The 14,382-nt window shown below is 39.9% G+C and overlaps 1 protein-coding gene across 1 annotated transcript in view; it reads right to left on the reverse strand.

The window, feature by feature from the left end:
* The window catches only part of NELL2 (neural EGFL like 2), a 334,186-nt gene that overhangs the window by 110,073 nt on the left and 209,731 nt on the right, over positions 1-14,382 (reverse strand). Inside the window, exon 13 of the mRNA XM_063446945.1 lies at positions 9,983-10,108. Coding sequence (XP_063303015.1) covers positions 9,983-10,108 — 126 coding nt within the window. The remainder of the gene's footprint in view (positions 1-9,982; positions 10,109-14,382) is intronic.

Here is a 14,382-nt window from a genome sequence, read left to right on the forward strand (position 1 = left end):
ACAATGTTATTTTATCTTCCTTAGTTGTTAATGACATCAGTACGGTATGACATTTTATACCTCCTAGCTGTGTCTACTCAAATATTTATTTAACTTTTTTTTACACATTATCTTTATCGAGGGGAAACAATAACGATAGTAATTATCTAGGCACAAGTAAACTGATCATACATAGAACAGTGACACGTTGTATAAAAAAGACAATCACTTTGCTTATGATATTTTGGGTGTACGTTTGAACTCAAATCGACGTAGGCAATCTTTGGGGTGTTGTAGGAAAAGGATGACTGGAGACCCACAGCCAGGAAAATTTAATTTATGTCATCCTTAGAATAAGCAAAATTATACTAATGCCAATTATATCATCCCCTTTTTTATCAAAATTTCTGCCAAACTGCTCACATTGTTCTAGTTATATCGGTTGGGGATCTCACTCCACAAAAGGATTATTGTGGTGTAGTGCCCTCTTTGAATTCACCCATCTCTGAAGATTTGGAGAAAACTGAGAGCCTCCTTTCAATACTATTTTTTTTTTTCCCAAGTATAATTTTATTGAAAAAAATACTTTTTCGGCACATAAAAAAAGAAGCGAAGCAACAGAAACTCAGCTCATTCTATTTGTGCCGCACATTAATGAAACAGAACACAATTCAATTCTTAAGGATATTCACAGATACTCATGAGAAGAGAATGGATCCAAAAAACCTGAGTACATAGTCTATCCAACCTTTTAGGAAACATCATCGCATTCCAATTTGTTAACGCAGTGAATGTGGAACACAAACTCATATATGGGGAAAAACAAATTGCAATGTTTAAAAAATGTCCAGCTATGATCATTTGCTGCTAATTACTGTTGCTTCTTATTTGTTGCTATTGGATTTTGCCTAGATATACATATGTAAAAATGGTAGTTTACATCAAGTGTAGTAATCCGAGCCTATTTGAGATTTGTGGGGTATATAGTTCATCTATCAGAAGCAGTTTAATTCACAAAAATCTGAATGGAAAACAAAAACTCAAACTAACCAAAGCTTATCTTAGCTTAAATGTGTAGTAGCTGTAAACAACAGAATATTGATAGCCTGCTACAGAGGAGTTCATCCCATCTTCATCCATACGAAGAAAACACACACACACAAACACACACACACACAAACACACACACACACACACACACACACGTTTTAGAATCCCATTATGTATGGATGGTAATGTCATTTGTGCAATTAATAAATATTTCAATTGTGTAATAAATAAGTATTTAATGGTTCACCATTGTGTACTGCAGAGCCCTAATTTTAAACCGAATTGGGTCCGGTCACGAAAAGTAGGTAACACACTGCCATGTTGCAGCTGTTACAATTCTAATTTAGCTCTCTTCTAAACTGTATTAATAGCAGCAGTCATATTAGGAGAAAATAATTCTTTGTTGAGAAATTAATAAACATTTATTATGATGTTTCCAGAATCCTGAGATTGCATTATTTCCCCCCCAAAAAAACACAATTCATCATAATGCATCATACTCATACATTTATACCACTTGATAAAATATTGGAAACAACATCTTATGTGTGTTAAATCTTTTTTTAAAATGTATACCTGTGGTGTAACCGACCTCGCCACGTGTCCTTGGAGGGGGCTGCTTGCCCGCCTCTTGCCTTTGGACTATGGACCCCACTTTATGTGAATGTGTTAACCCAGATTGCTATGCCATGGAGCCCATTCGTGTAGTTAAAGACTTCGGCTCCATGGCAATTGAACTGTGTGAATAAGATCTGAGCGCTATTTGGTAGTTTTGTGCGCTCAGATCCCAGCTATCTGGGGATATGTGACATGTCTGTGTTTTATGTATAAAATGTGACTTTGTGTTTTTTATAGTATTTTAATGCTTTGTGCTCACCATGTGCATAATGGAGTCTTGTCTCTGTCCTGGGAGATAATTGAATTACTTCTCAATTATCTCCAGGATAGAAGACTCTGAAACTGGTCTGGGCCGGAAAGCCATGCTGGCAGGGGTTTTTAAAAGATACTTTACTAACTTTTGAACCCCTGGTCTGATTCATGCCATTTTTTTAATATGTTGTTCCCCTGAATGGATTGATTGTGAATATGTAATTTGTATGTGAATTGGGTGTATGGTTTTAGAGTTATGAAAGTTGGGTAAAAAGTATGTTTTAAAATGTATGTATAATTGGATTACCTCCCAGGCTAAGGGGAGGGAATCTGTGGGATGTAACCATTGTGTGATTGGTGTATTGTAAATCCCTCTCTTGCATGGGAGAATCCTTTATAAGACAGTGTGTGAATAAATCTAGAGTTCCTGTTTTAACCCTCAAAGTGAAGTGTCATCTCATTCTTGGGGAGGATTTATTGCATGCTGTTTCAGTTTGACTGAGTGCAAACCTATTCATATGGTTCCTATTCAACTGTCTACACCATTCAGAGGCTTGAGAAGATTTATATGCTTCTCAGATTCAGTGATTGTGGTGTCTGCCAGAGTGCTTGGAGTCCTCAGGAAATGCTAGGAGCATCCTTCAACGGAGGTACCCAGTCGGGGTGCCAGGCGATCCGTTACAATATCAAACATACAGCTAACTACATACATACAATATAAACACGGTTTGATTTCTCCTCTTCTCTCTATGCATTCTCTATCCTTACTGCCAAGTACAAAAAACAGAACTTATAAACAGATCTCCTAATACAGATAAAGAGACAAGGAGCGAAAACAGACAAGGAGCTAAAATGGAAGTACGCAGTTGTGTGATAAAAAGCTTTAGATTTACATATGGAATTTTGATTTCCATGCCTCAAAAATACATATTTGTTAAATTTGGGGGGATAAGTAAACATTGCATTAAGTTCCCTTTTAAAGGCAATCCGATTAAAGACTGGATCTTAAAAAAAAAAAAAAAGGTAAAATGAATATATAGCTACAATTTGTTTCTGCCAATACTGGCCATTTGTGAAGGTGTTGTATATTTATATACCATAAAAGCGCAAATGAATTTTAATGATCAAAAAAATTGTACATGAAATGATCAGTTAGCGGTGCCTGTAGACATTTTTAATTGCCTTTCAGTAATTAGCTTCCTGTATATTTTACTTGTGGCTAGATCAAATATAGACAGAAAGGATCTTAATATCATTCAGTACAAAAGCCTTAACTTAGAAGTGAAACCCATGAAAGAAAAACTCCAGATACTCTGCAAGCTGCTTTCTGGGAAAGGGTCTATTGTTGAATTCACAAGTGTATAATGCCAGGATTTCTACATCACGACTGATCTAGTGCTATCGGAAAATGCACATGCTGTTCTATTACGTACATTGGATGAAACAGTTTGATTTTACACTGTGGACCTTCATCCGCAAAAGGTAACGATAACAAGGTCATTTTCAAGAAGGTACACAGACTGAATCCATATGTTTGGGGGGGAAACAGCACGCGTTGCATGGCTTAAAAGAAATGTTCATCTAAATGTTGCTTCCAATTCTATCAAACTGAAGTGGATACAGGCAGAATCATGAGCAACATACACTAGTCTTTTTTGTCATTTGTTTTCTTTACACCAATTATATAGAGTTTTTATATATACACAAACACACACACACACACACACACACACACACACACATATATATATATATATAATGTTTTAAATATTTTATTTTTATTTAACCATGCATTTGCTTGAATATTGCCTTTCATCTTCAAAAACTGCTTTCAAAATGAAGAATATGCACAATGCGATTCTACGGTGTAATGAACTAATATACAAGCACTTAATAAGTTCTCTGCAAGGGACTGTACAGAAGAACATATATGCATGCACTAGTTCTGGGCCGCTTCTCACGGTTGATAAAACATTATATGAGAACCATTTCAATGGACATCTCCCATCTGTTTTCTAATGCTGCTGTTCATAGCGCATAGCACATAGTGTATGGGACAATACAGCACTTCCACTTTGGAGATTGGTGGGAGGACCAGGAATTGTTGCAATGTCTAATATCTTGGTCTTATGAGACATCAGCACAAAAAGCTGGAATTTTTAAATCTGCAGCAAGAAATTCATTCATAAGTAAGGATATCTTAACTTTATTTATTTGCATATTTATGTGTTATTTCCATAGCGCATTAAAATTCTGGTTCTTGCTTTCAAATCTCTACATAATGCTGCTCCCACCTATATATCCTCCTTTATACACAAGTATGTCCCGTCTAGGCCCTTACGCTCTGCTGCAGACTTACATCTATTTTCTGTCCGTACTCCCACCTCTGATGCTCGCCTTCAAGACTTCTCGAGGGCTGCACCATTCCTGTGGAACTCACTTCCCTCCTCCGTTTGATGCTCACCCAGTCTCCACTCCTTCAAAAAATCATTAAAGACCCACTTCTTCATAAAAGCGTATCAACTAAACTGTTAATAGCTCCTGACTGATTACTCTCTTGCAACTGTCATTAGTCTAATACTATCCTTACCTATTGTGTCACTTTACCACACTCCCTCTAGCATGTAATCTCATTGAGCAGGGCCCTCAACCCCTCTGTTCTTGTGTGTCCAACTTGTCTGGTTACAACTGCATGTTTGTTCGTCCACCTATTGCAAAGCCCTGTGGAATTTGTTGGCGCTATATAAATAATAACATAATAATAATAATAAATAAAAGTTTTAATGACATATATATGACTTCCCTTTCTGTATTCCTTGCTCAATACGTGATAACGTAATTCTACCATTCACAACCACCGTCTAAACTTCAGTGTAAAAGTATATGTGGAAAGCACGAAAAATCGATTCATCAATATTCTTGTACTATCAACAGAAAAAATGTCAGTTCACCTTCAGTCAATCTTAAGTGCAGTATACTTTCTAGTTGGTTAAGATCGGTTGGTGTTCAGCTTATACATGTGATATGTCCCGAGTTTTCCTCTTTCTCTACAATCAGGGCCGTCTTTAGCGCGGGGCAAACGGGGCAGCTGCCCCGGGCCCAGTTGCTCCTGGGGGGCCCCAGAGCAGCTGCTCCGTGGGCCCCGCGATTTGCGCAGCCCCCCTTGGACCCGGCGGTGCGGCTGCACAGAGCCGCACCATCCCGCATGCTAAAGAGGGCCCCCGGGTGGCCCATGCACAAAGGGCCACCCGGTGGGCATGTGCCAGCAGAGGCCCAGTCGGGCGCTGTTACGCTTAAACAGCGCGACCGGGCCCCTTCCTGTTCGGCAGACGGCTGGGAGGAAGTGAGTGTCGCGCGTCACTTCCTCCCACCGGAGATTAGAGCCGCACAGGAGGAGAAAGGCAGGGAGGAGGGGAGTTTCAGAGTGGAACTCCCAACTGCCTCAGCCTGCCACTGGACTCCAGGGAAACCACCCTCCAGAAAAGGTAAGGGTGGTTGGAGGGTGGCTAAATGTATGTTAGTATGTTTGTGTGTGTATGTCTGTGTGTGTGTGTGTGTCAGTATTTCTGTCTGTGTGTGTGTCAGTATGTCTGTGTGTGTCAGTATTTCTGTCTGTGTGTGTGTGTCAGTATGTCTGTCTGTGTGTGTATATCAGTATGCCTGTGTGTGTCAGCATGTCTGTGTGTGTGTCAATACTTCTGTCAGTGTGTGTGTGTCAGTATTTCTGTCAGTGTATGTGTCTGTGTGTGTGTCAGTACATCTGTCACTGTATGTGTGTATGTCTGTGTGTCAGTATGTCTGTGTGTGTGTCAGTATGCCTGTGTGTGTGTCAGTTTATCTGTGTGTATGTCAGTATGCCTGTGTGTGTCAGCATGTCTGTGTGTGTGTGTCAATACGTCTGTCAGTGTATGTGTCTGTATGTGTGTCAGTATATCTGTCAGTGTATGTGTCTGTATGTGTGTCAGTATATCTGTCAGTGTATGTGTCTGTGTGTGTATGTATGTGCGTCTGTGTGTATGTCAGTATGTCTGAATGTGTGTCAATATGTCTGCCAGTATATATTTGTGTGTCAGTGTATGTGTGTGTCAGTATGTATCTGTGAATGTTTTAATATGTCTGTCTGTGTGTATATGTGTCAATATTTCAGTGTGATTGGGGGTTGGGCATAATTGGGGGGTTGGTGGATTGAGAGGGTCGCAGGGCCAAGGGGGCCCAACAAAATTCTTTGCCCAGGGTCCTATTCATATTATAGACGGCCCTGTCTACAATACATTCCAATAGCTGTTATGTTGGTCATCTGTCACCACTAAGGCCAAGATGAGGGAGTTTCAATGAGAGTTTCAGAATGAGACAGGTTTCCTGAGGATCTATGAACTTCGTGCCAATTGTTTAAGGGACCACTATAGGCACCCAGACCACTTCAACTCAATGAAGTGGTCTGGGTGCCAGGTCCATCTAGGATTAACCCTGCCTGCTGTAAACATAGCAGTTTCAGAGAAACTGCTATGTTTACATATGGGTAATCCAGCCTCTAGTGGCTGTCTCATTTACAGCCGCTAGAGGCGCTTCCGCGCTTCTCACTGTGATTTTCACAGTGAGAAGATGCCAGCGTCCATAGGAAAGCATTGAGAATGCTTTCCTATGGACTGATTGAATGCTGTACATGTGCATTCAGCCGATGACGTCGGAAGGAGGAGGAGAAAGGTAAGATATTAACCCCTTCCTCACCCTTCAGCCTGGCGGGAGGGGGACCATGAGGGTGGGGGGGGGACACCTATTAACACTGTAGTGCCAGGAAACGAGTTTGTTTTCCTGGCACTATAGAGGTCCTTTAACGTTTCTCATAATCAACCCATGTATCAACTTTTATGAACCTAAATCCCTGTACAAACACATTGTACAGACACTATGTTTTGTGAAAATGTGTACCCGTATTCATATTGGATACCTTGACGTTAATGATCTGTTTAAGGTTAACTACAAAAATAAAATAAAATAAAAGTAAAGGAACGAAGCATAAAATCTCAAGACAGTTCAAAACAATATTTTTTTTCCGACTGTAAAATGCCCTATTCATAATAACCCTCTGAGGTTGATCTTGCAACCGGTAGACTATTAATCTAAAATGCTTTCTGCTACTTTAATACGTGCAGTGAACTCACTGACATATATGTTTTAAATCTAGTGTTTCAGCCTTCTAATTTCATATTATTTGTTGTTTACTGCGGTGCATTTTATATATCAATCCAGTGAACTTCATCAGTAACAGCTTGAGCTTGTTTGTTTTATGAAAGTCAAACAGAAATTGACTGTACACTTTGAAAGCTAACATGCAGATAGATTAAACACAATATTGGGGCACAGAAATAATAAAAAATAATATATTATAAAGTAAAAAAAAAAAGAATATTAAATTAATATCCATTCATATATATAAATACATGATCTGTGCATGACATAAAAAGGTCTTATATTCATTTTTTAATCATCTTTTTGTTAAGGACAAGTGGATGAATCATGTACAGAAGTAGGAAAACAGTAGTGAGACAATTCTAACTAAAATTAAGTGTCTGTCTAGATCACTGGTGGGCAACCTTCAGCACTCCAGATGTTGTAAACTACATCTCCCATAATCCATCTACAGCAATAATGTTGGCAAAGCATCAGGGGAGATGTAAGTCACAACATCTGGAATGCCAAAGGTTGCTAACCACTGCTCTAGACTGTCTCTCGGTAGGTGATAATGTAAGACAAGAACTAACAGAATGTTCTCTAAATGTGCCAAGCAAGAGTAGTTTGCCTCTCTCATCTACACCTACTGTACTTTTATGATCACAAACACCATTTGCTTACCTTTAACTCCCTCCTCTGCCTCACTACAGCCCTGCCATTAACTAACCTTACAGCTAGTGATTGTGCATGCCAATGTACTGACAAGATTAACCAAATTAGGAATGCAAACTCCACTTTTTTCTCTTCTTCTCCAATACTCAGTTTCAATTCATTCTTCTTTCTTCCTCTCTTTGAATAAGATGTCTTTAAATATCTTCTATCTTTTTGTCCAACTATCTGTCCTCTTAATCCCATCTTCTCTTACCTTATCCAATCTATTTCCCTTAGTCTGTTCCCATCCCTAAAACATATGTTTAACCTCTCTCTGTCTACTGGCATCTTCCTTCAAACATGCAATTATTAATACCATCCTAAGACACCATCTCTTGATTCTACTTACCCTTTTAACAAGCACATAACTACTCCCATTCACTTCTAAGCTCATTGAGCGACTTGTATTTACTCATCCAATTCACTTTCTCAATACTAACTGCCTCCTTGACCCTCTTCATACTACTGAAACTACCTTTACCAAAGTGACAAATGTCTTAATATCTGCTAAATCTGAAGGTTATTACTCTCTCTTAATTCTCCTCACCTCACTGCTGCTTTTGATACTGTAGAACACGCTCTTCTTCTTTAAACCCTCCACAACTTTGAGCTCCTTGACACTGTACTTCTGTAATTTTCAGCAAAAACAGATAATATGAGAACTCTGAGAATGGGCAAATCTCAGAGAAACCTCAATTACTCTTCCAGATAGCTCTTCCGGAAGGTCTCACTCATGTTTTTGCTCTCTTGTGGCATTACAGAGAGAACCTGTAACATTTGCATCTTAGATGTATATTAAACTGATCCCACCTTTTAGGGCATTCCAGAACCAAAATGATACAGTAAGGGATCCCAGTACTCCAGCTGAGTACATCCGTGAAGAATCTCCCAAGTCCATAGTGATTATAAGTGTGAATATAGCTCCCAATCCCCCAAACATGAGCCTAGACTTCATGAAAGGTAAGATGATCTGTCTAATCCTGGCTCAATAACCTGCTTTTTTGCAGTACAAGGACACAGAAAACACACCCATGACACTCCCACACAAAAAAGGGTAATCCCTCCCCTGTGCCTGGGAGATAATTGAGTCAGGAACTGTACAAACTAAATTATCTCCAGGCAGAGAAAAACATGCCATTTACAAACACCCCAAAAACACCTTCAAAGCACATGGAAACCCCACAAAAGTTACATCCCATGATAGCCCTGCTCTGGGTGACCAACATATCCAAAAATCACCCAAATCGGTTCAGGGGTTCGAGATTTCCATGGAAGTCAATTATTTGACCAACCGCACACATGATCCAATGCCCAAAACAGTTCCATGAAATCAGGGCTAGTGGTTGGTAAACTTTGGTAACATAAAAACAAAGTTTAAACAGATTCCCAAACTGAAAAAGGGAATGGTTCCTGGGAAGGAAAAATAGGGGTTAACCAGCCCAGAGGTGGTCTGCAGTTTGTGAGTTTGTTCGGTTTCTGAACAGTACAAGTAAATCCCACGAATCAAGTCTTTTTACCAGCCTTTTCTATGGCCCATAGTCAGTGGGCAGGAGACTAGCCTCCACACTCCTCCAGAAGCCCGTGGTGAACGTCCAGGCAAGGGATCGTTCGTCACAGATACATATACAATAGATATAGATACCTGGATGATCATTTTGGCCTTCTTTGGCCCTAATCAGCAATTTAGCTGATACCACTCTAGACACAGTAAGCATGGGGCCCACATCTGGAATACCCTTTTAATTTAAGAATAACCTTGCAACAAAAACAGAGATTATGAGAACTCTGAGAATTAGCACAAGTTCATAGAAACCTCAATATTTTGGTTAGTGTCTCCTTCACTGGTGCCAATTCTTCCCCACTACCCGTCTCAATTTGTGTTCCACAAGGCTCTTTTCTTGGTCCTTGTTTATTCTCCATTTACATTGCCTCCCTCAGTAACCTTTTGGATTTCAATAACATCTATATGCTGATGGTACTCAGATTTACCTCTCCTACCCTGACCTCTCTTTTGCCCTCCCGGAACACATCAAAAACTGCCTCACATCTCCTGACTTCTGCTGGGTCATTTCGAGAGACATGGAAGCTCCGATTGTACAGCATTTATTGTGCTGGAAAACTCAACGTAGGCAATATCTTGTAACACCACAATGATTTACATATAAATAATCTCGAATATACCAATGTTTTGTGCTCCTACCTGTGCAGGAGTAGTCATCGATTTTTAAATAACCAGTTTGGCAGATACACATGAAAGATCCAGGAGTGTTCACACACACAGTGTTTTCCCGGCAATAATGGCGGCCTTCGGCACATTCATCGATATCTGTAATAGTAACAGAGAAAATTAAATATCTCAAATAATTTCATTTTGCGATTGTAAAAAGAGATCATCTTCCCTCTCTTAAAAAAAAAAATCATTGCTATTTTTTTCTGTGATACTTTTTTCTGTGTGATTTATCTTTAAAATACAAAAATAATTATGTTACGATGACATTGGTTTCGATGTTGAAAATTATTTTGGAGGAAACAAAAAAAATTAAATACACAGTTTGCTAAATATATTCAACTCTTAAAAATATTAAAACCATCTACTCTGTTGGCTCCATGTTTACACAGCTCTATGTCACTTTATTTATAAATTTCAACATTTCAATCCAACCTGGGAATTTTTTCAGGAAAAAGCATTGGGGGAAGCAGCCACCATATACTTAGTCACACATCAGTGCTGTATTCTAATCGATTGCAATATATATGTCATTATTATACAGTTTAGGAAAAATGTAAAATTCTTTAATTACAGGTGGCTTAACCCCTTAAGGACACATGACATGTGTGACATGTCATGATTCCCTTTTATTCCGGAAGTTTGGTCCTTAAGGGGTTAAATTATATGAAAACAATTTTTTTTGGTTTGCCTGTTAATACGTTTTTTTCTTATTTCCTTATTTATAAGTAGGCAAAATAAAATTTGGAATACTGTATTTCCAGTGTTCATTTTAAATGTTGGCATAAATAGTACATTCTTGGTAAACCATTTTTATTTTGTCATTTAATTAACGTTTTGATGGAGAGTCAGGTTTATTAAATTTAAGGTACTATAAAAAATATTGCTGAACAGCCATAAACTCACAGTGGTTCAATGAACTATTTATCCCTAAATATCTAAAAATCTAGATCTTCCAATAAAACTGAATTTAAATTTACTATAACATCACCATCCTCAAGACATATTGCCAGAGTTACATTTTTGCCAGCGTCATCATGATTCATTAAGTGATGTACTGAAATACTAGCAACACAAAGTTATAACAGATTGGAAGTCTAAGGGAAGATATCGGTGATTTGAAATACGGAAAAAATTCTCTTTGTGCTACTATTTTCTGTTGTCTTGCTGACCACACATGATGAAAGTGCAATGTGATTTTGCTGCACTCGTAAAATATCAAAACAAATCTTAATATTTATGCAGCTAGATTAACTTAGTGACCAATGAGTTGTGATTATGGTGGTATCTATGATGTACATAAAAATGGTCATGTGAAATTAAGTGATCGCTTCAGTTCGAAAGCAACAAGAGATGTGTATCACTTGATACAGAAAACTCAAATATTTTGATTTCTTTCAATCTTTCAATAGCAAGAACAGAGATATTAATGTTAAATATGTGTTGTGTTTACTCAACCTAATTTGACTTTATTGTAAGGCTTGTTAATAAGGTGCACTGTTTAATCTATCGCACATCATGCAGATGCTTCAAGTCACCTTGGGATAAAAATGGCAAATGCATCTATGATTGGATTGAGTCATGGATTACTGGAGTTGCAATCTATACAAGCAAATAGACGACTAATCATTCTGTGGTTTGGGATAATTAGCTTGTTTGGATACGTGTCCCATTGTAATTAACAAAGGCATTTCAGTCAATAGATAGAGCTGCCTGTGCTGTTTTATAGAAAGTGGCATCAGCATGGAGTATGCCCTCACAGCAAAAATATCCTTCTTCTGAAGGTTTATCATTCAAACACTACCTAAGATAAACAGATTTGCCACATTTCCATAGTCACTTATCACTTCCAATACGTAAACTCAATAGGGTGCAACCAGTTATAATAAAGATTTTAAAAAATAGAATGTTCACTGTAAAACAAAAAAAAGAAAGATAGGGGAACTGTTGGATTAGGAACTGAGACACATTCATCTGCCCCCATATTCTAAGCCATGTTGCTATTGTTATGTTATTTTACAGGCAATGTAACTGCCACAACGTTTGGTTTTGTTTGTTTTTTTACAATTTTGTAATAAAGAGAAAAGTTTAATATGTAATGTATATGGGCTCTTGGTTTTGTTTTGGATATACTAGTGCAACGTCTCATACACTTTATCAAGAAATTAAATTAAAAAACTACAGCCACTCACCACAACTTAATAACTTCACATCAACCAGCAAGTGAAATTTCATTGATTTATTTGTCTTTCTGTTTATGCTGCATAAGTGCAAAAAAATGTTTATTGTAGAAAGTAAAAATCTACTTGTAAGAGACATATGGGCCACGAAAGCAGTACATACATTTAAAGTCTCAGCGTTTAGGACCCAATGTCAAAAAAAATTTAGAATATGTTATCATAATAATATTCACTGATATACTTTGAAAAACTCTCAACATTCCAGTGATTCTACTACTACAGTGCTACCACTACAGGTCTAGGCAAGATGTGAGCTGTGGTTGAGAGCATCAGCTAAAGCTATCAGCCTTTCACTGGCACCCAGAGGATTCTGTATTAAAGCAGAGAGCGAGGGGTTTAAATGAAAGGTTATTATGGTGTCTGGTGTGCTCAATTAAAAAAATACAAAATATACCATTCTCTACAGAAACAAATATAAACACAGATACATAGAATAGTATTAAATAGAATCAAAGGGTAACACATGTAAAACTCAGAAGGAGCAGTGGTAGAAACCATACCAAATACCATAAAACAAACATATAATGATGTTATATAGAGAAGACACTCTAACATAGAAAGGATAGGAACTGTATATAAAAATAAAAATAAGGAGCTTAGCGGTCAAAGCAGACGGTCGCATGTTTGCGGGGCTCCCGACAATTGAGCCAACAAACTCCTTATACGAGCGAGCAGACATGACCCAAACCCGCTCCAGATACCCCCCGAGACCCACACAACCTCAATGGGTCGAAAAACTAAAAAAGCGAAAGCTGACAAACCCCGGCAGAGCATGGACATCGGGGCGCTATGGCGGCAAGCACATGTCGCAACCGGAGCGCACATGGCAGCCATGCATGGCGGGTGCTCCGGTTTTTCGGATGAAACCTCTGAGGGAGAGGATGGGGACCCCCCACAGCCCAAGACCATACAGGTACAAGCGCTGGTACAGGCACAACCACCCGTGAAAGCCCCCACCACAGTGACTATGGAGGCTATAGGGGAACTCATGGCAGACCACCATAGAAAGATAGCTGCAGACGTGGCCCTGCTAAGAGAGGATCTTAAACTCATCACAGCCAGGCTGGGAGCAGTGGAAGGCACCGCCAATAGTCACACAACCCATATTGCAGAACTACAAACGGCACTACATAGCCTAAAGCAGCAAACCCTGCTCCACGAGCAGCAACTTGCCTCCCAAGAGGATAAACTTCGCCGTCACAACTTAAAACTCAGGGGAGTCCTGGACTCCGTCCCAGAGGCGGAACTACCACATCTGGTTAGAAGACTTCTCACCACACTGGTGACCCCGAAAGCGGCCAAAGCAATCACCCTCGATGGTATATCGAGGTCAGCGAGGGCTCCACCAGCCGCCACAGGGGACCTCATAGTCCGGTTCCAGTCCATCAGCGACAAGCAGGCAATCTTGGCAGCTGTTAGAGGCCAACCAACACTTACCTTTGAGGGGATGACACTATCCTTCTTCTCTGATCTCTCAGGGGGGACATTGGCGTGGAGGAGATCCCTGGGCCCATTCACATCCCTCCTACGACTACACCAACTCCGGTACCGCTGGGGACCAGGGCGCGCGCTTCATATAGAACGAGGAGGCAGCACTCACATAGTCCATAACATGCAGGAGGCCACGGGGGCACTAGGACTCCCCATGACTGTGCTCGCCACAGCGACAGACACAGCCGGACCCACGCGCCCACTAGGGAGGAATGCAGGCATTATCAAGAAGATGTTACTTGGGAAAGAGATGGCAGCAGGATGAGAAGAAGGCAGGCCGGTGGAGGCAGTGTGTGCAAGGTTCTGCTGGAAAACCTTGGGTCCTGGCATTTATGTGGATGCTACTTTGACATGTGTTACGGTTGCCTCCAGGCTGGCTGGAAGTTGGACCGTAGAAAGGATGCTCCTAGCGCTTACCCAAGGACCATCAGCACCGTAGCCACCATAAGCACTGCAAACTCCACGAACCACCGCTGCTGGGCTGGTATCTCGCCGTCTGCTCTGCGCCCTGGACCTACGACCAGGCTCCAGGTTCTAATAGGTGAACCTCTCCCTTCTGTAGAGCGAAGCAGGATCAGGAACAAGAGCTCTTACAAGAGCTCAACAGCTAAGGGAGTATAAAGAGCATAGCAATCCCTGTAG

The sequence above is a fragment of the Pelobates fuscus genome, chromosome 3, assembly GCF_036172605.1.
Source record: "Pelobates fuscus isolate aPelFus1 chromosome 3, aPelFus1.pri, whole genome shotgun sequence".
Taxonomy (NCBI): Eukaryota; Metazoa; Chordata; class Amphibia; order Anura; family Pelobatidae; genus Pelobates; species Pelobates fuscus.